General features: G+C 38.4%; 1 protein-coding gene and 1 long non-coding RNA gene across 3 annotated transcripts; both read left to right on the forward strand.

The window, feature by feature from the left end:
- Positions 1-350: 350 nt before the first annotated feature.
- LOC145554206 (uncharacterized) lies at positions 351-2,171 on the forward strand. Its single transcript, XR_014090237.1, has 3 exons — positions 351-992; positions 1,471-1,585; positions 1,680-2,171. It is a non-coding gene; the product is annotated as an uncharacterized LOC145554206 (long non-coding RNA).
- Positions 2,172-2,898: 727 nt separating this feature from the next.
- Positions 2,899-5,491, forward strand: LOC145554200 (uncharacterized). 2 transcript variants are annotated; one of them, XM_081613696.1, is made up of 6 exons: positions 2,899-3,035; positions 3,121-3,171; positions 3,245-3,568; positions 4,718-4,771; positions 4,857-4,945; positions 5,277-5,491. In XM_081613696.1, the coding sequence occupies exons 1-6, from the start codon at positions 2,990-2,992 to the stop codon at positions 5,292-5,294; spliced, it is 582 nt and encodes a 193-aa protein (XP_081469822.1). In that variant the 5' UTR covers positions 2,899-2,989; the 3' UTR covers positions 5,295-5,491. The 2 variants fall into 2 exon arrangements, 1 of the variants encoding a protein (XP_081469822.1); XR_014090232.1 differs by having other exon boundaries at positions 3,121-3,568; positions 4,857-5,020.
- Positions 5,492-25,174: the final 19,683 nt, after the last annotated feature.

The following is a 25,174-nucleotide window of genomic DNA, read 5'->3' on the forward strand; positions in this document are numbered from 1 at the left end:
GGGAAAGCGCCCAAAATGTCAGTGAGATAGTATTAATGTTCGATACAACAGATTTTCTTTCCGATCCAATACAGAGTAAAATTTAAGCTGGTATTGGCAATACAGATCCCATACTTTGTGCAAAGACAGTTAGTTTGTTTCTTAATTAAATAAAAAATAAATGTAATCCATATCTTGGCTTCATAAAAAGAACACAATGTACTCTGATGCACTCATTTTAAACTCAGAAGTACATTGAGACAACAATCTCGTTTACTATAAGCTATTTTAACTCAGCAGAAATATACAAAACATGTGAAAATGGAGTTGCAAACTAAAAAAACTAAATTAGTAAAGTAATAACCCTACTAAATAGACTGCTCAAAAAAATAAAGGGAACACTTAAGTGTTCACTTAAGTGTCTAAGTGTTCCCTTTATTTTTTTTTTAGCAGTGTACATCATTGTTTAATTATTAAAACTACTATAAAATGGCAGCTGAAATAGCTCCGTGTCACTTTTTTTATAATCTGTCAACATGTTCATTTCTGAGTGAGTGAGCGTCAGCAGCACGCTGCGCTTGGGCATTACGTCCTTACACATTACATACTTACCAGGCGGAAGAAAAAGTAGTTCCCATTAACAACGTTTCATTTAGGCAAGATCTCAATAATTTTGTTACTTTCTAACTTGCTCTTGTTAATCTACATTATCTCAAATTACTAAAGTGTTGAAAGTATTGATCCTTGGATCTGACAATAGATTTTAAAGAATTAAGTTCTGGTATCGAAAGAATCGATATTTCAGTATCAATCCGCACATCACTAACGGCAACGCCAGAGATCATTTAACTGCCCTGATTAACGGTTAATTCAGTTGTAACAGCCTAACTAAGCTTTTATCTACTGTACTTTTATAAGATTTTCTTTTGGCAAATTTTCTAATCTCGGTTGGACATGGATGAAGATGGAGGACTTTTTTACGTGTATAGACCCTACAGCTGCTGTACTCAGAGGTAAGTTTAAAGTTGTCTGTCTTTCTAAGATAAGCTAACTGAAGCTAGTTAGCATGTCGTGATATGCCAATTTTCATCCGCGGTTAAACAGCCGCTCTTGTGAATATGAGCTTTGAACAGTTATTAACCACAATAGCTGTGGCTTAAAAATAATATCGACACGGGTTCTTGGTAGCTTCCGTTTTTTAACATAGCTAAGGTGGCTTCTCATTCGGGAAATGGTTAAAGGGCAATTCCGCCTAGTATTTCACTAACTTTGAGGGTGTTTTATGTGCTGTAATTTAAAAACTTAAATGCAATGAGTCTACAAGGTTAGATATTCCACACTGTTACCAGGATATTTTAAACACTATTTTTAATTAGTGAATTTAAGTAGTCCTTGTTTGATTTAATTAAAATAACTTTCTTGCCATCTTGAATTCATGTAATATTGTAATTGAGCACATGAACTAAAATAAGACTTGTTTTATTTTTCAAGTAAACCAAACTGTTGCCATGGTGAAGCCTATGCCAGACACATCTCCAATCACTTATTGCACCATCTACAAGAAACTTTGGGAAATGCAAGTGACGGCATCCTTCACATTCTCAAGGTAAGAAATTTATGATACTGATTCATCATTACACTGATTAGACCCTAAAACGTGGTTTGTTTTGTGATTGTTTTTCTGTCTGTGCTCCAATTAGCAGATGACCCAACAACTTCAAACAAGACCACTTTTCAGCTCTGTGGTGATCGTGAAACCAACTTTCTACTGGCCATTGGAACCATGCCTGCCCTGATCTTCTGAAAGGAGGACATCACAGCTACTACACCTTTCAGCATCCGTGTGTGGGGCCACTCCTCTCTGTGCTGCTGACAGACGTCTTGAGAACAGCGTCCATAACTGAGGCAAGACTTCCACATATAAAAGGCTATGGCTTATTGGAAGAAGTTCATTGCGGAGGAAGCTCCTATTGTTGACATCTAATCCCAAGATTTTTTTTTGCTTTGGACAATTTGGTTTGCTTGACTCTTAGGGCATCTTATGAGTGCGGCAGATGTGTCAGATCTTCATTGTTCTGTCATTTTACAGGATTGTTTCAGAATCAGATGCCCATCCAGACTTTATTCTGACCAGTAGTCATGTTTTATTGTGCTTATGTGAAACTTAAACGTAATAAATATGTTAAAAGTAATTGAACTCATGTCTTCATTTCAGCAAGCCAATAACATCTCTTGTTCCAGTATTCACAGGATCAATTTTTGTATTTTTGTCTTAGCATAAGAACCTTGAGTAAGGCTATGACAAAATATATATTTTAATTCTATGCAACAATAAAAATAAACTAGATTTAGGTTTATCACTGCAAAAAGTCCCCTTTCAAAAACAAGAAAAAAAGTACAAAAATAGGGTATAATTTTCTTAAAATAAGAAAATTATCTGCCAACAGAACAAGAAAATTTATCTTGTCAAGATTTTCTAAAACAAGAAAAAATATCTAACCAAGATAAACCTACAATATCTTAAAATTAGTGTATTTGTACTTAAAACAAGCCAATTTTACTAATACAAATAGAATATATGAGATTTATTTTCTTAATACATAGAACATTTTTCTTCAAATAAGAAATTTTACGCTATTTCAAGAAATTCAGTGTCGAGTAACATTGTCTTTACTTGAGATAATTTTTCTTAAGATAATATATCTTACTCGTATAAGTAAAATTGGCTTGTTTTAAGTAAAATACACTAATTTTAAGATATTGTAGGTTTATCTTGGTTAGATATTTTTTCTTGTTTTAGAAAATCTTGACAAGATAAATTTTCTTGTTCTGTTGGCAGATAATTTTTCTTATTTTAAGAAAATTGTACCTTATTTTTGTACTTTTTTTCTTGTTTTTGAAAGGGGACTTTTTGCAGTGTGAGATTACCAACGAGATCCTGCTGAAGATACATTTGAGTTTTAATTGTCTTCTTTTATTTTATTTTCACTCTAAGAAAAAAATCTAAATAATGGCAGTGCTTTCTGATTCCCAGTTCAACGATATATTCAGCAACGGTAAGTAGCTGAACATTTTTTTTCTTTCTTTCTTAAAGCAGGGGGTGTTTGGATGTTACAATCACATGTCATAATTTGTCTACAGATACACCCGCAGAGGTACCGGATGATGCCTTCCTAACCCAATTTCTCTCCAGTCAGTATATCTGTATTCTATTTTACTTTTTAACAAGCTCTTAAATAAGATAACTAATAATTATAATATATAGATTTACCAGACAAGCGGGCTGTTACCGAGGATGAGACGGGAGTTCAACCCAGGAACCGCCTGTCACTAAGTAGATCAAGCCTTCAGGGGCGAGTTCTTAGCAAGCTAACAAACACTCCTCTCAGCACCACGGTTACCGTCTATGACTCAGAAGACAACTTCCTGCCTGCTCAACAGCGCGTTCGTTCCAGAACCGACAACGGACAGCGGCGCTCTCCAGTGCGTACCCCGCATCGCAACGCAGCTAGCGGGGGTAACACACACCCCGCTACCGACAGACAACGGATTGCTCCAGGGGCTACCAGGCATCGCAACGCTGCTAACGGTGCTAGCTCACGCCCTAGTGCAGGGGTGTCAAACTCCAGTCCTCGAGGGCCGGTGTCCTGCAACTTTTAGATGTGCCTCTGCTGCACCACACCTGAATAGAATAATTATGTCATTAGCAAGGCTCTGGAGAACGTATCTACACAAAGAGGATGTAATTAAGTCATTTCATTCCAGTGTTTTGTACCTGTGGCACATTTAAACACTGCAGGACAGCGGCCCTTGAGGACTGGAGTTTGACACCCCTGCCCTAGTGCAACCGACGGTGTTATGCCCAGAAAAGCCCGCCTGCCCAAATTTGCATCCCCTGTCGCGGGAGCGCGCATCGCTCTAAGCTCTCGCATATTGACGAGGAAACGGATAAAAATATGACCGAAGAGGAAATTTTAAAGATAATTGTAACATTATCACGTTTCTCAACCGTGTAATCCCTAATACGGTGGGTTTTATTTCGCAAATTATTTGAAATAAATACGGTTTTTACACTTTTATTGACACAATGAGTCGAACTTTTTTTTCAGTCTATGTGTTGTAAACGTTCTCCGCAAATGGTTTGAAATTCTCTGCTTTGTCTTTTGATACCATAACAGCTCAAAAGCATTACAACAGAGAACCATTATGTAGAACATTTTATATCATGCTTCACTTCTAGTCTGTTAATGTAGGAGGAAATGCAACTTAATTTATGAGCCTGAAAATATTAGCATTCGTCTTGTTGATATGAAACTTATAGCATTAGCTCAGAGAACAAGAGTCATTACGTAGAAGAGATTAAATCATTTCAGCTCTTTATTTCCCCCAATTAGCACAGGGATGCATGTTTTGGCAATATAGATTTTGAGCCTGCCACAATATGCATCCCTTCTCTATTCCCCTCAAATATTGTCTCTGTTGTAATGCTTTTGAGCTATTATGTTAATGTTACAATTATCTTTAAAATTTCCTCTTCGGTCATATTTTTATCTGTTTCCTCGTCAATATGCGAGAGCTTAGAGCGATACGCGCTCCCGCGACAGGGGATGCAAATTTGTGCAGGCGTGCTTTTCTGGGCATAACACCTGTAAATTTATTTAATTTTTCAACCTGTATAAAAATAATAATATACCATTACCTAGAATGTAATAAGAATGGTATTACTTCTGTTTTACAGCCATATCTCCACGAACACGGGACAGAGCTTATCTCGCTGATGAATTAATTTCAGGTACATTCTACCGTATTATTTTTCTTCAACTTCTTTATCAACTATAGATATAAAAAAAATTATTTCTATTTTCTATCTTTTTCAGAGGCTTTGCTGTTCATAAATCAAGCCCCAGCCAGTGGCAGCTTTCGTTCCAGGAGTGGGAGAAGAATCCGGACACGTCGTCTAGATCGGGTTAATAAAGCCAGAGCCACAACTCTTCTTGAAGCAAGTCAGATTTTGATACGGTTATTTCCTGCAATGTAAAAGGTGATTGTTAAAGGTGTACCTTATTTCTGCGATATGTGCGATATGACGCAAGCTTGAATAGGTTTCAGTTGGTGTGTTTCCCTCTACCCCATTTAGTAACTGAACCTCATGTAACTAGGGCGTTCCTAAACTAAATAAAAAGCCTGGAGAGCGGAGACTGCTTCAGAGTTGGGTTGGAGGATTGTAACTGAGCAGTCTCCGAGCAACTCTCCTTGCAAGTATTCAGCTCATATTTGTCTGGGTCTCTTTATTGCAGATTGGTGAACAAATGTAAGGTTTTAGACCTAACATTTACTTGGTCCTTCGAGCCGGAGTCCAAGATACCTGACGATTCCAGCGGGCGAGAGAGATCCAGGATAAGTCTGTGGCTACAGCATTAAGACCCTTTCCGGGACTGGTCGTCTCTCGCGGACTGGGATCCGAGGGTTGACGGATTCCCGAGACACGACAAACTGTGAGTAGAACTCAAATTAAAAACCAGTATATAATTAAAAAATAAAATAAAATTAAAAAAAATAAAATGAAGAGAATAAAATAAAATAAAACCAGTTAAAGTCCGCGGGAGGGCAGACTCCTCTAACTATAATAGTTAGTTAAATTCTGTGTGGGACGGCGGCGTCCCCTGCTAAAGGACGGCGGAGTCCTCTACTAGGTAGTTAAATTCCGTGAAGGGCGGGAACGTCCTACTTAAAAGTGTGAAAGTGTGTGAGTAAATGAAAACTGATTATCACTAGATAAACAGTTTTATACCAAAACAACGGGAAACAAATGGTGAGATTTTGTGGATGTTTGTAGACAAGAAAACTCCGCTCTCTGAGTTGAAGTGAGTTTTACCACAATCTATTTATCACCATCCTGTTGAAATTTTCCAGTGTTTAGAACACACCAGGTGTTAAAACCACACTGGACTAAATTTAGTTCAAAATGGGAAAGGGACAAAGCAAACAAAAACAAAAATTGTTGGAAGAATTCTCGTGTAAAGATTGGAAAGCAGTAGAGAAGGAGGATCCGACAGCAGTAGAACCACTTTGTTATTGGATAAAAAATTATGAGTTTAACGGTAAATTGAGCACTACCGGAATAAAAGAGCTACAACAGAGGATAAAAACTAAATGTAAAAATAAAGAAAAGAAAAACTTAGGCAGGAGGAAAATAAGGAAGAAAGTGAAATAGTTTAATAGAAAGGAGGATAATGAATATTCTGGGCCTTATTCAGCCCTAATGCAACAAATACAAAACCCTCCTGCCCAGAGGAAGGAGCTGTAGGAGGAGTGCCCTCTGCGCCGCCACCAGACTATTGTCTCACAGTGGGGTCCCCAAAACAGACTCGATCTAAGGGAACGGTAGGAAATTGGTCCAAAAGGCTAGTGAGTGGAGTTGGGGGACTGCTTTCACCCAGTTCACCCACTATCCCAGTCCTACAGAGCACTAGTGATGAGGTACAAATATACCCACTAATTGAATTATCCAATCCCCTGGCAGGCCAGGGTGATGGACAAAACAGACAACCTCAGATTATCAGGGTTTACAGAACATGGACCCAAGAAGACATAAGGAAAGCTGTAGAAGGCATTCCTGGTCCCAAGGAGGACAAAGAGTCTGTTGGACCTGTGGAAAAGAGGGCCACATTTCCAAAGATTGCAGGCCAGGGAGACCTAGAGAAGAAAATTTTGCATGACTAGAAAAAGAAACTTCAAACATAAAACTAGAACCAGATGAAATTCTAAACCTAGAAGAATTATTCTTCCAAGAAAAATATAGACCAGAAGTTACTTTAATAATCAGAGGACAAAAAGTCACATTCTTATGTGACACAGGAGCATGCAGAACAACCATTCAGAAAATAATCCCAGGAATGAAAGCAGGCCCAAACCTAGTGCTAGTAAGAGCAGCACAGGGAGCACTGAAACATATACCAGAAACACAGCCCGTCTGGGTAATGGATCCTGAGGGAGAAGGATGCCAGATGAGGATGTTAGTATTACCTGACTGTCCAGTAAATTTACTGGGCAGAGATGGCTTGGTAGCTTTAGGCCTAGCCTTAGTTCCAACGCCCGAGGGAATGAGGGTGATGAGAAGACATGAAAGTCTACAGGATCTAATGGTAGTACAGGGCACAGGTCCGGTGCATTATTATTACACCCTGGATGTGCCAAACAAACCACCCACTTCTGTTGGAACCTCACTCCTTAACGAAGGAAAACAAGCTATCAGAGAAATCCAGGATAGCATAAATTCAGATGACCTACATTTAACCATGTGGTATAAAAACGCTCCAGGTCCAGATCAATCTTATGCAGACAAACTTAGAAAAATAACCCCAGTAAAAATAACTATCTCATATATCTATTCAAATATGACAAACACATCAGCTGCAGCAGTAATTCTGCCAGATGAGTTACAGTCATTATATAAAATGATCTGGACACCACACAACTCCCTATTTAAAAAGAAAAATGAGACATGGGCATCATTGGGAAAAATGGTTGAAAGGGGAGAAAAAGCAAGAGACTGGAGGGAAACGGGAGTAAACACCTGGTATAGCCAGTCCACAGATTTAACCAGGAAAGCCTTGTTCTGGACTACGACAGTTCAAGCTGGAACACACATAGATCCAGAACAAGACTGACATTTGATGTTAACAGAAGAAGAGGAAACTCTTCTGCAAAATATACCTGAACAACTATGGTCCAAAGGATCATCTGATGTGGGACTAATAAAAAATGCTAACCCTGTCATAATAAGACCAAAAACAGAATATAGACCAAGAATGAGACAATACCCCCTGAAACCAGATGCACAGGAGGGAATCAGACCTGTAATTCAGGATCTGCTACAAGCGGGAGTATTGATAGAATGTCCTGACTCACCCTGCAACACACCTATATTTCCAGTTAGAAAGGCACCACCCTCAATAGGATGGAGAATGGTTCAAGATTTACAAGCTGTAAATGAGGCTGTGATCCAAAGAGCACCCTGTGTACCGGATCCACACACCTTATTAAACTCTATGGACCCAGAAGCAAAATATTTCACAGTGGTGGATATTAGTAATGCATTCTTTTCTATACCTGTACATAAAGACAGTCAGTTTTGGTTTGCCTTCACTTTTGAAGGAAAAAGATACACATATACCAGACTGCCTCAAGGGTATTGTGAAAGCCCAACTATATATTCACAAGTGATGTCAGCAAGTCTGTCCACCTTTGAACCTCCAAGAGGAAGTCAAATACTGCTGTATGTGGACGATATATTAATAGCAGCAAAAAGATGAGGAAAGCTGTCAAATTGATACTAAGGCACTTTTAATACACTTATGCCAAGAAGGACATAAAGTCAGTAAAAATAAACTGCAATACTGCAGGGATGCGGTAAAATATTTAGGACATCAACTTACCGCGGGAGGAAGAACAGTGGTACAAGACGGAAAAATAGCTATTCTGCAAGCACCTAAACCTCAAACAAAGAAACAAATTATGTCATTTTTAGGGCTGACAAATTACTGTAGAAGCTGGGTACCAAATTATGCAGAAATAACTGCGCCACTGAGTGCATTAATATACACTCTGGAACTAAAAATGTCAGACAAATTAAAATGGACACCAGAAGCAGAAGCGGCTTTTTGTACATTGAAACAAGCACTAGTGAATAGTGGAACGTTAGCACTACCAGACTACAAGAAACTTTTCATACAAATGGTAGACTGTAAAAACAAATTTATGACATCAGTGCTGACACAGATGCATGGAGATAAAATGAAACCTATAGCATATTACTCTACAAAATTAGACCCCGTAACGTGCGCCCAACCACCCTGCATCAGAGCTGTGGTGGCTGCGTCACTAGCTGTAACAAGCAGTGCTGAAATAGTGTTGTTTCACAATTTAACTTTGAGAGTTCCACATGCAGTTTCTGCTCTGCTATTGCAAACAAACATGACATTTTTGTCACCAGCTAGACATTTGTCCTGCATGTCAACCCACTCTCACAACAACATTTAAAAATAGAGATGCGTCTCTAGTCTCAAGCCTGCGTCGAAAAGCTAAGAAGCAAGACAGAAAATGCAAAATGTAGACCAGACCTCACTGACACACCTCTAGAGACAGGCATAGTGTTGTATGTAGATGGGTCATCAAAGAAAGACTCTTTAGGAAAAACTAGAACTTGATATGCAGTAGTAACAGCCACAAAAGTATTAAAAGCTGCATCATTGCCTCAGAACTATTCTGCACAAGCAGCAGAACTTGTGGCTTTAACTGAACCCTGTAAACTGACAAAAGGACAGGAAATGACAACATACACTGACAGTCAATATGCATTCGCGACGCCACATACCTTTGCACAGTATTGGAAAAACAGAGGCATGGTTACCTCAACAGGAAAACCAGCAACACATGCTGAATTGTTAAAAGAATTAATAAAAGCAGTACAATTACCAAAACGTCTCGCAATATGCAAATGTACTGCACACACTTCAGGTACTGACAAAATCTCACTAGGAAACGCTTTTGCTGATAAAACAGCAAAAGAAGCAGCAATGGGAGAACTAGAAATATTATGGGCAACAGGAGAACAATTGACAACAGAAACCTTGAGAGACATGCAAGAGCAAGCTCCAAAACAAGAAAAATATTTATGGTTGAAAAAAGGTGCAACAAATAAAGACGGAACCTATATCTGACCTGAAGGGAAACCTATCCTACCAAAAAACTTATACAAATGGGCAGCAATATTGAGTCATGGTAATACACATGTCTCAACAGGAGGGATGGTAGGATTGGTAAATAACCATTTTATGGTAGGATTGGTAAATAACCATATTACTACATATGGATTTAAATCTTATTTTTAAAAAAAAATAAAAATATTTTTGTAGAGCAGCTTTAAAAATAGCTGAAAGGAATACTTGGATACATTTAACACATTGTAAACTAGTAATAATGAAAGATGAGTAAAATTACCTTTGCAATCATTTGTTGGTGCATTACAGTGGCACTCTGTGTATTAGTGATTTTACTTTTTTGTATTCTTAATGACAGCCAAGTTAAAACAGAATAGAATACAGATAAAATAATTTGACAAGTTGAATTAGGAAGTTTTCACTGGTCTCCAGAGGGAAGCCCGAGGTACAAAGGGAACTGTATTTTTAGTATACAGTTGTCTCAAACCGGTGAAGATAGCCCACAACTCTGCCGAGAGACCCTTAGGAAAATGACCAAATCCTGAAAATGTTGACAAAACTAAATAAAGTACTCCTAGTGATAGGAGCATCTCTGATCATAATGACATGGATAGGAATATCCTGCTTAGCACAAGACGCTGGTCTAGATGGAACTGGCACAGTGACACACAACGTAAAACCAGCCCATCCATGTGGAAAAAAATTCAGCCAAGCAGACTGGGAGAGAGAGATTTATCTGTGCTATAACTCCACTAGAGTCCAGGGAGTAGTAACGATTCCTTTCGCAACTCTGCGATACTGGAAACGTGATCCAGGCGAATATAAAGATACAGATTTCTACTTAGACCCTACCACATATAACACCAGAACAAATGAGTGGGGAGATGTTTTAATACCACAGGAAGATGTGCCTTAGTGACACTCCTTTTACCAGTCTCAGTAAGAACTAATTGCAAATACACAAAGTGTTTTGCCAGAGAAATGGCAAACTAAAATGAAATGCAGTTTAAATAAAGATCCTAATGATCCCACTTATATTGACAGCATTGGGGTACCACGGGGAGTTCCAGATGAGTATAAACTAGTCAACCAGGTAATGGCAGGTTTCGAGCAACACTTTGCTGGTGGTGTACAATTAACAAAAATGTAGACAGAATCAACTACATCCACTATAATGTTCAGAGTCTTGGTAATAAAACTGCAGAAGGATTTGGAGCCGTGCATGAGCAACTGTCAGCTACCTCTCTAATGGCTTTCCAGAACAGAATTGCCGTAGACATGATTCTAGCAGAAAGGGCGGAGTCTCACTAAAGCGCTGGACGGCTTAAGGGCCCTAAATGGCAAAATGAAAGACCATTCTGGAGTTGACACTGAAATGTGGGATGCATGGGCTGATGTGTTTGGAAAATAAAAAAACTTGGTGACTTCTGTTTTACTGTCTATTGCTGTATTCGCAGCTATACTCACATTGTGTGGATGTTGTTGTATTCCTTGTCTGCGAGCTCTATTAAACAGATTGATAACTACTGCCATTACACCCATGAAGGAACAGGTTTATGCACTTCTTCCCACTGATGAGGCCCCCAACCGAGACGATGAGGATGAGGGAGACGAGGAGGACCTGTCGCTCCATTTTCCTAATCTGTATCCTGATCCAAATGATAATGACACAGGCTTTTAAACTCTGAGTGTAACATTTTGATGCAGTATATGATTTCCCTGTTGAAAATTGGAAAAAGTAATAGGGTATTGATAAAATTCTGTTCATTAAAGATGGATAAACAGGAGGGAAATGTTGGAATAAATGTATATAATTTATCTCATCTTTATAAGTGTGTGTGTATTTAGAACTTCTTGTGTAGACTATGCTGTTTTACAGAAACTGATTGCGCGTGACTTAAGGAGATAACTGACAGCAACAAACTGCTCGTGACTGGAGGAGACAACTGTCAGCATTGATCGCACCCTCAAGTGAATCTGCAACAGCGCTGAAAAGGAGAAATGCAGAGGGGGTCGTTTCCCCTCTGACCCCTCAGACCGTTTCCTATAGAATATTATGTTAGGAGTTCATTGTGCGATATGAAGCAAGCTTGAATAGGTTTCAGTTGGTGTGTTTCCCCCTACCCCCTTTAGTAACTGAACCTCATGTAACTAGGGCGTTCCTAAACTAAATAAAAAGCCTGGAGAGCGGAGACTGCTTCAGAGTTGGGTTGGAGGATTGTAACTGAGCAGTCTCCGAGCAACTCTCCTTGCAAGTATACAGCTCATATTTGTCTGTGTCTCTTTATTGCAGATTGGTGAACAAATGTAAGGTTTTAGACCTAACAATTGGTTTCTTTAAAAGTGTTATATGTCATTATGGAAAATCACATCTACAAATAAATCCCTCATTCATACAAGCTAATATTTATGATAATTTGAGTGTGATTACTCAATATTCTACATGTCACTGTTTACATGGTTATTATTTTGTATTAATAATCATGATGATGTTTCGTACCGTCACCAGCCGGTGATAAAGGAGCTGTAGGAGTGTTATGTTGTTGAGTTCACACCCTACAAGGTTGATATCCATCACAATGGGAGGTGAGCTAACATGCAGCATTCCTCTGTGGTGGGAAACATTCCAGTCTGAGAGCTGGAGGCGGAGGAGTGAGCATGCAGGAAGACACGGAGTGCTAGAAGCAGATTTTCCAGTTTTGTCTCTTTGCAGTGTTTCTTCTCACAGCATCATCAAACCAGGCAGATCGGTTTTCTTTTCTCCGTTCCTTCTAGTAAGCCATTTCTTTTCTGTATTTATTTTGTTTTATCTTTTTTATTTATTGACCGAAACTTGGATTTGCTCTCCCAGGTTTTCCACTGTCCTGGGCCCCACCCTTCATTATACATCTTTCAATTCCACTCCCCTTCATATTTAACACACAAACCAACTAATGAACAATGAAAGCACTCCGCACTGATCAGTTCATTGACATCCAGCTGCAGCCACAGGGCTGCTTTTGAAGGTCTAGCATGCTTACTGCTAGATTTGTTGTTCTCTGTTTCTCTGGGGGTTTTCTCTTCAGTACATTTCAGGGCTTTTTGTCCCAGAATAAAGCTCGGGGGTTCTCATCTCCCCGATTCTCCAACCCAGCGGCCCACAGGCTCAGCAACAAAGTCTGAGTGCGGTGGGGGTCGCCACAGGGGTTGGCAACCCAAACTGTTGAAAGAGCCATATTGGACCAAAAAACTAATCTATCTGGAGCTGCAAAAAATTAAAAGCCTTATATAAGGCTTATAATAAAGGCAATACAGGTTTATATGGGGCTTATATTACTCTGAATTCAGGAACGACGCTTGCTTCAGATACAAAAACTCTTGCTTTATTGAGCTCAACCTGCAGAATTAGTTTCAACTGCAACAGGTTTCTGCTCTCCTGATTTATCGGGTCGACCCTCAGAGGTGAATCTGCAGTGATCAGGACTGCAAATCCATAAATCCTTCACAGGAACCGGGAGGAAACACCAAACTGTTAAGATCAGTAAATCTCCCCTACATCCTTATGCAAAGGATTAAAGCAGCACAAAGAGTCAGTGAGGTAAAATTAGTCTGATTTATTGAATACAAGGATACAAAGATATATCTTTGGGATCTCAGAACATCATCCAGAGACCAAATACAATAACTAATTAGCAATTACCAATAACAAATCATCACACAATAACTTTTCCCTAGACTCTGTTCAGCTCTTCCCTCTTTAGCTGCAGGTGAAATGTCTGTTTTCTAGCTGAAGCACAAAATTACTTTTTAGGAACGAACCTTCACCTGGACTCAGACATCCCTGACCTCACACTGACCTTCAGCACATAGTTATTTATCACAAGACACTGGAATAATATATTAACTGATTAAGAGTAAATGTAACAAGTAAAACTTGAATCTGTCTACAAATCATTCATTACATTATAAAAAATAACAGCAATTATTTTTATTTATGTTCATTTTTTTTTCAAAGTCATATTTTTACCACATTAGGGTGCGTTCGCACTGCAGCCTGAAGTGACCCAATTCCGATTTTTTTGCCGAGCTGTTCACACTGCCAGTAAATGCGACCTGTATGTGTTATGCAGTCTGAACGGGCAAACGACCTGAAAGTGTCCCGCATGCAGTGGTGGAGAAAGTACTCAAAAAATTTACTTAAGTACTAAAAGTAAAAGTACTCGCTGAATGCATTACCCAGTCGCTAATATCATTAAGTGTGCCGATCGTATTTAATTTTAATACATCAGAAATGTGCCATTTTAATTAACACTACCACAGATTAAACATGTTCTTATTGTGTTTATTCTCTGTAACAGTTTAGACTAAGATATGTGATTCTATGAATCATAATTTCAGGGATGGAAACATTTTGTCTCTTAACATAGCATGAACTTCATTAGTCACATTTATTTAGAAAGAAATCCAACTGAAAGGGGATGTAAAGAAGGTGCAGGCGAGGTGGAGGACATGCAACCAAGGAGCCATGTAGCAGAGTTGTAGTCAAGACCATCGAACCCAAGACCAGCACCCCGCGCTAAATGACACAATAACATTAAGTTTACCTATCAAAATTGGTTTTCAGATTGATCTGAAAGATCCACATTCCCATAAAAACACCTAGATATTAAATACTTAAGAGCTGAAATGAATTTAACCAGTATCAATTAAAACTCACTTCATTCTGTTTTGCTTTCATCGCTGTGCTACAATCCGAAGAGGTCTCCTGCTATCCCTAGAAAAATAACGCCCTGGGCGGTTGCCCATGTCAGAAACCACAACTGAAACATCGCAATTAACGGTAAATAACGTTCAACTATGAACACTGTCCAACGGCGCAACAAGTAACCAAGCAGAATGAGCATCATGACTGTTTTCATCCTCCCTCCCACTGCCATGTTTGCCACCATGACAGGAGACGAAATCAATGAGCAATGACCATGCTCTGTGTTCATACGTTCAACTTTTACTTATTCAGCGATTAAATGAATATATATATATATATATATATATATATATATATTATATATATATATATATATATATATATATATATATATATATATTATCTTATCAAAAACAGGATTTCTTTTCATTTGAAACTTGGTCACCTTAAAATACATAAAGAGGGAACTGAATTGGTAAATAAATATGAGTATGTGTTTGATTCAAAGGGTGATTATGAAACAGCTCTAGATTCAATTACATTGGTTGCAACATATTCTTGTCTCAAAGACAATTAATGATTCTAAATCTAAATAATTCGGTTACCTCACTTCAAAGTGGGAAATAATATGTTTGAAAAGGAGTAATCACATTTCAGCTTTGGTTTAAAACCAGATAGCATTTATTACGAGACTGTTTCATTTAGTTTGACGTGTTTTATTTTCTTTTCATTTTTATCAATATGATTGTTGTTTTTATATTCTAATAACAAAACTAACTAACTTACTAACTAACTGCTGCTTTCGAAACACATGCATGTCTTGGTAGAAAGGCACAAATTGGATATGATGAAACTTCTAAAGTGGATATGATTGATTATGTAAAAACAAACTGATTGGACAACAATGGGCTCACAACACTTGTGTGCCTTAAATTTTGATTGAATTGATGCATAAATTCAAGTCCAACAGAACATTTGATTTGAAACGCAATGACATCTTACAGTACTGCACAATATTTGTCTACATTTTTTTCTCCTCTGCCACAAAAGAAAAATCTGATTAATTTTTCTTTTGTCAGTTCAAAATAAACATTGACACGGCCTTTTAGGAAAGCAATCCAAATTCTGATCTGAACTCTTTAAAATAATAAAACTTTTGGCCTTTGCAGTACAGTTTCAGTTGGACATTTTAGAAATATGTACAGAAAAAGAATCTCTGAAAAATATTTCTGAGAACAATAGAAATGTTGTCAGAAATGTTTGTTTTCCATTTACATACGAAAACAAAAGGGGGAAATGGTAAAAGATAAACATAAAACTTAATAAAGATAAAACATTTCTGATAAAACTTTACATTTAGCACATCTGATAGTCTACTTTCAATTCTAGATAGATGATTTGAAAAACTTGTGAAATCCTGTAAAATTTTTGTTTTGGAGAAAAGTAAATGCAAAATCGCTTTCAAATTTTTAAATTATATCAACAGGGGGTGGAGAAGAAATAGACTAATTCCTAGTTGGTTTAAAGATACGGTTAATTATGAATGTATTCATTTGACATTGGTATATTGTGAGTTCATTTAATGAGCTCTTATACTGGGCCTTCCTGCATGACTGAAATACAGAGTTATAGAGAAGCTCTTACTAAATTAACAATTGGTTATATAAAATTGAATAGCTTCAATCAATATCTATGCCATGTTTATTTTCAGATTGATGGGTTTCCTGCATCACCTCTAATTTTAATTGTATAAAGTTACAGTTGGATTTAATTGTTATAATTGAAAACATTTTGGTTAAAAGTACTTTAAATTCTACGGAGCCCCAAAGGGGACATGGAGAAAAATTCTGACAAAATATGAACAATTTTTTAATTCTAAAAAGAAAACAATACATAAATACAACACTCAGCAGTTTTGAAAAATATCAGGATAATGGTAATATTTTCATTAATGGAATAAAGAATAACTGATTACAGTTTTCTTTTGACCTAAATTATTAAGGAAATTTAACTGGTTGTCTTAAAGTGTGGCAATATCACAAGGATGCTTTTGTGTAAAATTGTACAATATTGAATTAATTATTTTACATATGCATTTGAATAACCAATAGATGAAAAGTGTATGAAGCTGGAAATACTAAATTTTGTCAAAAATGTTTAATAATTTCTTAGTTTGATTTTTGAAAGGAGTTGGTTCTACAACCGGTTAATTCTGAAACATCCGAGGGTGAATCATCTTAATGCATTTCTATTTTATCTTTTGAGCTCAGACTGAGGCAGTGGACGTTATCTGAGCCGCTCCAGTGACCCTGAGCCTGGCTGAAACAAAAGAAAAGAAACAAAAAAAGAGGCAACTCTTCATCTACATCACAAGCTACAGAAAAGACAGTTAATTTATAATTATGTGAGCAAAAGGGGGCACACACTTTTATTTTCTTAATTTACTTTGTTTTTACTCTAGCAGTTCTGCTTCCTGTGGTCTGACGGGGACCATGGGGGCCGGGTTTTGCGGGTTCAGGGCCATGCGAGGAGAAAAGGCATCAGCCCTCTGCTGTTCTTAGCTGTGCTGACTTGGACATTTGCACTTTCTACACCTATGAACTGTACCAACTTCTACTGGACTGCTGTTTGAGGGCAAAGACCTTTTGGACGATTCCTACAGCTTCTACAGAGGTCAGTGAGGTTGGATTTTTCCTGTTGTCACATGAGGACGAATTGCAGCTTGCAGGATCTCGCATTGGATGTTTGACTGTGATCTCTGAGGACACACCTGGCTACAGGACGAGACCCAGGCGTGATTTGTGAGGGTCTCCTATGGCAGAAAAGACCACCGGATTCTGCCCGACGTGATATGGAGGTTTGAAAACAATGATATGCTGTATCTCTCCGTCTCTCCCTCGCTCTCTCAAGGGGGGCCACACACTTTGTCCAGATTTTTCTGCACAGCGGGACTGAATGCTGCCCTGAACAGCTTCTGATGGGGCAAATGGAACATCACATGTAAAGTCATCCTGAGACTCAGAGGCGGTCCTGCTTGTCTGTTGCCATGGTTGGTCCTGGGTTGTACGTCTCTGGTCATGTGGTTTGGACTCCGGGGCCCCTGAGATTCCACTGAGTCTACAGGTTGGAGACAAAATGGCTGCCAACAAAACTTGGTAGTTTTTAATGGTTTTTCTTGAATTTTCGAGTTGTGTGATGCCACTTTTTCTCACCTTAGTTTAATTTACAGCACATTCATGGTCTACTGTCTTTTCATTCTGACCTCTGCTATATGACCCCCAGGATACGTTTAACGGTACAAGTGAAGGCTTGATGCAGCAGGGTGTTAGAACTCTCTGCAGGTTACAGAAATATTTTGTTTGCTTGAATGATTATAACTCTGATTGTCCAACATCTGGCTAATGTGTTTTTCTCCTCCAGCATGACAACGATTGAAAAAGGATAAAAGTACGGTAAAAAATGTTAATTTCCTAATTTACAAAAACACAACCAGCCACACTTCAAATACAAAAAAGAATAGTCTAAAATCTATTTGGCTCAAATTACAGTGGCTACAAATATGAGGACTAGTATCTCAAGTTTTGATTTAAGTTTATTTGAATCCATTTCAAATCTTAGGAAAATTACTCTTCAGAAAATTACTGAATCAAATGATGGGTTTACTGCACATATTGTCAATCAAATATTCAATTCTTTCACTGAGGTGTAAACACCCTGTTTAAATTAAACCCAACTGTTATAGTTAGCAATGAAAGAAATGTGGGCTAAATGATTTGAGTGGGTTTCTTAGGAGTTTCTGTACCAAAACACTAAACAGTGTTTCAATACAGAAACAGGAAGATGCATGGAATTAATCTAATCTACAAATTGTGAGTTAATCTGATCTATTGAGAAATGTTTCAGTTTTGGGCTTCAGCAAAATATAAGAGGTTAAATCAAAATTCACAAATGTTTTAACTATTCAAATGAGTTTCTAAAGTAATACTGAATATTCTGAATTGAATACATTAAAATTAACAATGATGTCATGTGTCAAATAGATTTCTACAAAATAGAGATGTTTAAAACAGGGAATAAATTGTTTGCTTCTCTCTGGCTATAATTCAAAATAATTTGTTTAACCAAGTAATGCAGAAAGGTCTAACCTGAAAATTATATAATTTAATAAATCTAGTTGTATCAAATTTCTCCCCAAAACTGCCAAAAACATTGATAAATATGATAAACACTACAAAAGAGGGTAATTCAGTTAAATAAATATTTTATAGAAGGGTTTCGAAAGAACAAATTATTCAAAAGATAAAAGTGTTGAACTTTTGGAATTTAAAACCATAAAGTCACTTTAATATGGAGTGACAGGGTTAACTTTATTCTTGTAAAAAAAAACAAGCAAAAAAACAAAAAACAGGCTAATTACATGAGGTTTTAAAATGAGAAGAAAAATACGAAGATTCAAAGTAAATTGGTCTAAATTGGGATTTACAAATGAGCAATTATGGAACTGCTTAAAGCGGGTCAAACAGATTGACAGAATTAAGCTAAAGATCTAGTGCAATATGTAACTATTGATTCAAGGTCTGTCTAAAATGTCTAAACATTTCTCATAATCATAATTTACAGTTTTTGGTTTGAGACAAAACAGGGTTATCTTTTATGACATGAATGGAATATATTACAAAGGATCTTAAATTAACACGTATCATTAACTTTTCACACTATTGACAATATGTTACAAGCCTTTAGTATAGCGGGTTACTTCTTATTAAATGAGGACTATTTGATTGAACTTGATTAAAATAACAAAAGTAAAACATTTATATATGGTTTAAATTTTCTGGTAAAGTTTCTATTAGGGATAATTTATACACATTTCTAATGATATTCCTTTGATAAAACATGACTGTGGGCAGTTTTGCACATTTTATAATCTGATCTTTACATGATTTTTGTTTGTTTCTGATTTTGTCTGATCCTGTGAATATCCAACACTTAAAACAGGCAAAGCTATTTCTGAAGGTTGAAATGTTACTTAGTTTAAGCATTTATTTAACTATTATTAAGAGGAGAACTTAAATAACAAATGTCATTGATTTATTGATGCTCTATTGGCTTAGTATATATATTTTTTTAAAAACTACCTGATCTTCAGCTTCAAGGAGCAGCTTTAAAAAAGAGAAGAAAGAAAAAACATGATGATGCACAATCTGAAAGAATCGTCCTCCTTGCTCTCCTCATCACCTGTGGATGCTGCTGCTCCCTGCCTGAGGTCCTTGGCTGTTCAGTGCATCACCTCCAACATAGAGAAGAGCAGTGGTACCAATAGAACCCCACCTGCCTATCAGATGGTTTCCCAGAACCGAAAGACGACCGTGGAGCTCCAGCTTTCCAGAGTTTAAGGGCAGTACTAGTATCTAGTGACAAAAATAGATGCTTTCCTTCACTTTAATTTTCTTTATATAATCCATTGATTTCCCTTTTTGTTGTGTTTTTTGTGTTGCAGAATGAAGTCCAATCCTTTCTGGGTGTGCCAGGATGTGAGACTGCGGGCGCCTTCCACGATTGGTGGACCAATTTACAGCTGAAACGCCACTGAAGCCTCGCTGGCCTGTCGGGGTTTCCCATCGAGCTGCGCTGGCTCAACATCTGGACACACGTATAAACTGATTTGACGTTGATAGGTCTCGCTATAGAGAGACTGATATGATTAAACTTTATTACTATTACATTTTACTTAGAAAGCATTTTTACTTGTTTCCTCATCATAGTTCATTCAAACCAGTAAATTTTGACTGTGCTGCCTTGATCCTGATTTATTGGTTTGCTGTTTAGTGTTAGTTGTATGTTCTGTGTCTTTCCATATTCATTACTTCTAAGCTTTTCTTACCATTTCATTTCATTAGGCCGAGCAGCTAAGCGCTGCGAAGGCCTATTGTAATCGTGCTGTAAATTATTATTATTAGGCCCGAGCAGCTAAGCGCTGCGAATTAGGCCCGAGCAGCTAAGCGCTGCGAAGGCCTATTGTAATCGTGCTGTAAATTATTAGGCCCGAGCAGCTAAGCGCTGCGAAGGCCTATTGTAATCGTGCTGTAAATTATTAGGCCCGAGCAGCTAAGCGCTGCGAAGGCCTATTGTTGTAATCGTGCTGTAAATTATTAGGCCCGAGCAGCTAAGCGCTGCGAAGGCCTATTGTAATCGTGCTGTAAATTATTAGGCCCGAGCAGCTAAGCGCTGCGAAGGCCTATTGTAATCGTGCTGTAAATTATTAGGCCCGAGCAGCTAAGCGCTGCGAAGGCCTATTGTTGTAATCGTGCTGTAAATTATTAGGCCCGAGCAGCTAAGCGCTGCGAAGGCCTATTGTAATCGTGCTGTTTATTATTAGGCCCGAGCAGCTAAGCGCTGCGAAGGCCTATTGAAATCGTGCTGTAAATTATTATTCTTCCGCAAAATAAATTGGCTTTTTGGGGGCTTTATCATATTCAAAAACTCACCAAACTTGGCGGCCGCATAGTGCCCGGTGAAAATTTACGTATTTTAAGGTCCTCGAAAAAATCGCACAAGAAACGGCTCAAGGGCGCCCCCTAGCAACTTTCAAAAGACCCTTTTCTATTCACTTACTTTATCGTAGAGACTTGAAATTCGGTACAGTTGTAGAGCTCCCCAAGACACTCTGAATTTACAATTAATGTCATAGTGCAACTATCCTAGGAAGTCGGCCATTTTGGATTGAAGTTCCGATTTTGAGCCCATTTTGGCCGTTTACAGACGTCGCATTTGATCGAACTCCTCCTAGGGATTTCGATCGATCGGCTTCAAACTCGGTGAGATTGTTCATAAGGCATGGCCGATTCAAAGTTATCAAATTTGTGAGTGTAAGACTTTGTACTTATCTGGTTAAGTCACCTGTGACAAAGGAATCAGTGACTTTGAATCTTTACAATTAGATAGCGCATCAGAATTAGGTTCAACTCAGGAGGAGCAAGGGAAACAATGTGTTGAACAAATACATTTATTACACATTTTGACAATAATGAAACAGAACCAAATAGTCGTCCTAAGTCAAGTCAGTCAAGTTCAAAAGTCTTTCCTTTCATTTGTTTTCAGTTCAGTTCAGTTTTCAGATCTGAATGTTATGTGGTAGCTACCCGGGTAGTGTTAATATGTGCAATCCCACCGATCAAGTGGAACAGAAGAAGGTTCTTCTTTGACGTCGTAGTAGTCACAATGTCAATCTGCTCTTTTGGATCCTGGCTCGCCGTTCTTCACGCGATGTCTCTCAACAAAAAAAAACAACCTGCATATAGCAGAAATGTATTTTACTATAGTGTGATACACCATTCTAAATCACTTCAGTGAAAGTCTGTCTTTCACTCCATGTAGATAAAATGATTTCCAGCTGCGATAACCAATTTTGTCTTTTAGCTCAACAAAACATCACAACCTAATATTCACTGAATTGACATCTTTTTCTAGCATTCTTCAATCCCGTACAGTGGAATAAATAACTCACTGCCACTAGATACTTCATCAGTATCAGTATTCCAAAGAAAAAAAAGGCGCAATATTAGCAGAATAGCCTTTCTGAGTTAGCCGTAAGCATTGCTAATTCACATACAAAATATCATGTGGAGAACATGCATTCTTGCCCATGAACAAGTATCTCCGATTGTTTGTTTTTTTTCTTTCAACATTAAACTATAAAATGAAAAATTACAATATAACTTTTAATACATAACAGCAAAATACTGTGGCTAATCAATAGCTAACGAAGCTAATTATAGCACAGAACTCACCGGAGATTCGCATCAAGAAAACAAATAAATGTAATATCAAAAACAAAGTTCTTCCGGGTCCGGGTACACGGGAATCAAAAATCAACCATCGATGAAACTAATTATTGAAAAATATTGAAAATAAAACAGAGTTTTGTCAATAAAATGACCACAAAACATTTTTTTCCGTTTCTTCTTCTGGTTATTCTAGTCTATATCCTGCAGCATATCAAGGTAGTTTTAGACTACTTGAAACCATTTACTGCCACCTATCGGCAATGTAGTGTATTACAGGCTATAATTTATGTTTGTTAAATTAACACGGGTTACATCCCTCCCTCCCTGACGTGGCATGCATCCTCGCATGACAGGAATCTATTCAAATGGCGGTCAGATTTCCGAAAACTGGGGGAGTAACTGAATCTAGTGCTTGAGTGACAACCATGTCAAGACTGCTTAGAATAGAATGCATCACTAAGGATAGTGGATTTCCTAGAGTCTTGTACATTAATCGGTTTGGTTCTGACCTCTTTCTCTCTGATCGCCTTACTTCGGACATAACGTTCTCTCCCTCTTTCTCTTCAAGGTTCATTTTTTGCATTCTTGCTTCATCGTCGACATCAACATTGTCATTTTCCTCCACATCCACCTTTTCAGTGTTCATTTGCACATCCAGCGCTGTGTCCCTACTCTGAACTTCAATCTCAGAATGTGGATTGTCGTTTACAGGTTGAAAGTTAGCTTCCAAATCCCGCTTTTCTTCAAGTGGGTGAATTTCAGCCTCAGGATAGTTATTCGTTTGATCCGTGGCAGTTTCCTCAAGTTGTAACCCAACAGGTTCAGTTGGAGTTTGCTCTTTCCTTGATTCAGCTTGTACTGGCGCAAAAACATCTGCGTAAGGATTCAAACTCGAGCAGCCAAGTTTGGTATTGTGGTCTGCTGAGCCTTGATCATTGGAGATGGGAATTTCATGCACGGTAGTGAAAGGCGGGTAAGTGACTTCCTCGTGAATCACTGGCCAAAAATCACGACATGAACCATCATCACAGTCTGCCAGGAGTATTTCTCCATCTTCTGACAATGATGGACCCTGAATTGGAGCTAACTTGGGCTTGTCCACATCATCTTGAAATGAGGAATCTTCCAGTAGAGAGGACGACAGAAACCCACAAGGCAAAAGCATGTCTCGATGGAGAGTTTTCTCAGGACCATCAGAGTTGAGGGGAACAACAACATACACAGGTGAGTCATTGACATGCTTCACAACCTTGTATACAGCTTTGCTCCACCTATCTGCAAGCTTGTGCTTTCCTTGGATCCCTACATTTCGTATAAGCACATGATCTCCTTCTTCCAAAATTGACTCTCTAACTTTGAGGTCATATCTGGCCTTATTGCGCTGAGCAGTTTTGTGACTGTGCTCTACAGCAAGTTTGTAACTTTCTTGGAGAGTTTCTTTAAGTCTCGTCACATATTCATTGTGAGTGACTGTGTCTCTTCCTTGACGAATTAGTCCAAATGCCACATCGATCGGTAGGTTGGGCTGCCTCCCGAACATAAGCTGATAAGGAGAATACCCAGTTGTGTCGTTTTTAGTGCAATTGTAAGCATGGACTAATGGCTGCACATGATCACGCCATTTGACCTTGTCATCTTCTTGAAGAGTCCCCAGCATCCCTAGTAGAGTGCGGTTGAACCTCTCTACGGGGTTTCCACGTGGGTGGTATGGGGTTGTTCTCGTCTTTTTTATGCCCAACATCTGGCACAGACTTTTAATGACCGCTGATTCAAAATTGCGACCTTGGTCACTATGCAGTCGTTCTGGTAGACCATAATATACAATGAACTTGTCCCACAAAGCCTTTGCTATGGTTTTCTCTTTCTGGTCAGGAGTAGGCACTGCAACAGAGAACTTTGTGAAATGATCTGTGATTACTAGTATGCTCTTTGTCCCTCGACTATCAGGTTCAAGAGACAGGTAGTCCATACATACTAGCTCAAGTGGCCTGCTTGTTTTGATGTTAACAAGCTGTGCTGTTTTCTCAGCTCTGGCTTTGCGGCGCACACATCTTTCACACTGTCTGATCTTCTGTTCAACATCTAGCCACATCCTTGGCCAATAGAACCGGGATTGCAGGAGATCCATAGTCCTTTCAATTCCCAAATGACCAACATCATTGTGGAGACTTTCAAAGGCAATCTGTCTGTATCTCTCAGGGAGAACCAGCTGGAAAATGGATTGACCCTGATATATGCGCTTCCTGTACAGAACATTGTCAATTAAGGACAACTGATCTTGAACTTTCAGCATTAGCTGGACTTGCCTTTCTTCTTTCTGTCTCAGTCTGTAGGAGAGGCGTTTTCCTGTACTGACAAGATCTATGACTCTGCTGACAGCAAAATCTTCTCTCTGCTCTGCTGCCCAGTCTTGCTGTGACATCTTTGGAAGAGTACTAGATCCTGTGATGTCAGCATCAATAAATTCAGCTGGAATTGCATGTGCATCAATTGCTAAACACTCCACCGTAACAGATAAGTTGCTGTTCACTTGATGTTTCTCACATACAGCCTGCACAGCCTCTACAGGAAAGGATATGATGTCTTCATTCCTTCTAAACTTGTCAATGAACTGCTTAATCCTTTCATCTTCAGCAGCTGCACTGTCATCAACTTCTACAAGGACATGTGGGCGTCTGGATAGTCCATCTGCATCCTGATTTCTTCTACCAGCACGGTACTGAATGTTGAAAGTGAAGTTGGATAAGGCAGCTAGCCACCGATGCCCTGTTGCATCAAGTTTTGCAGATGTCAAAACATAAGTCAACGGATTGTTATCCGTCATGACAGTGAAGTCAACACCGTGTAAATAATCAGCAAACTTGTCGGTAATCGCCCACTTTAATGCTAGAAACTCCAGTTTGTGGGTGGGGTACCTTCTTTCACAGTTTGACAGCCCTCTGCTGGCATATGCGATGACCCTCAACCGACCTCCATCTTCTTGATACAAAGCAGCACCAAGG

Source organism: Poecilia reticulata, chromosome 12, assembly GCF_904066995.2.
Source record: "Poecilia reticulata chromosome 12, P_reticulata-male-v2, whole genome shotgun sequence".
Lineage (NCBI taxonomy): Eukaryota > Metazoa > Chordata > Actinopteri > Cyprinodontiformes > Poeciliidae > Poecilia > Poecilia reticulata.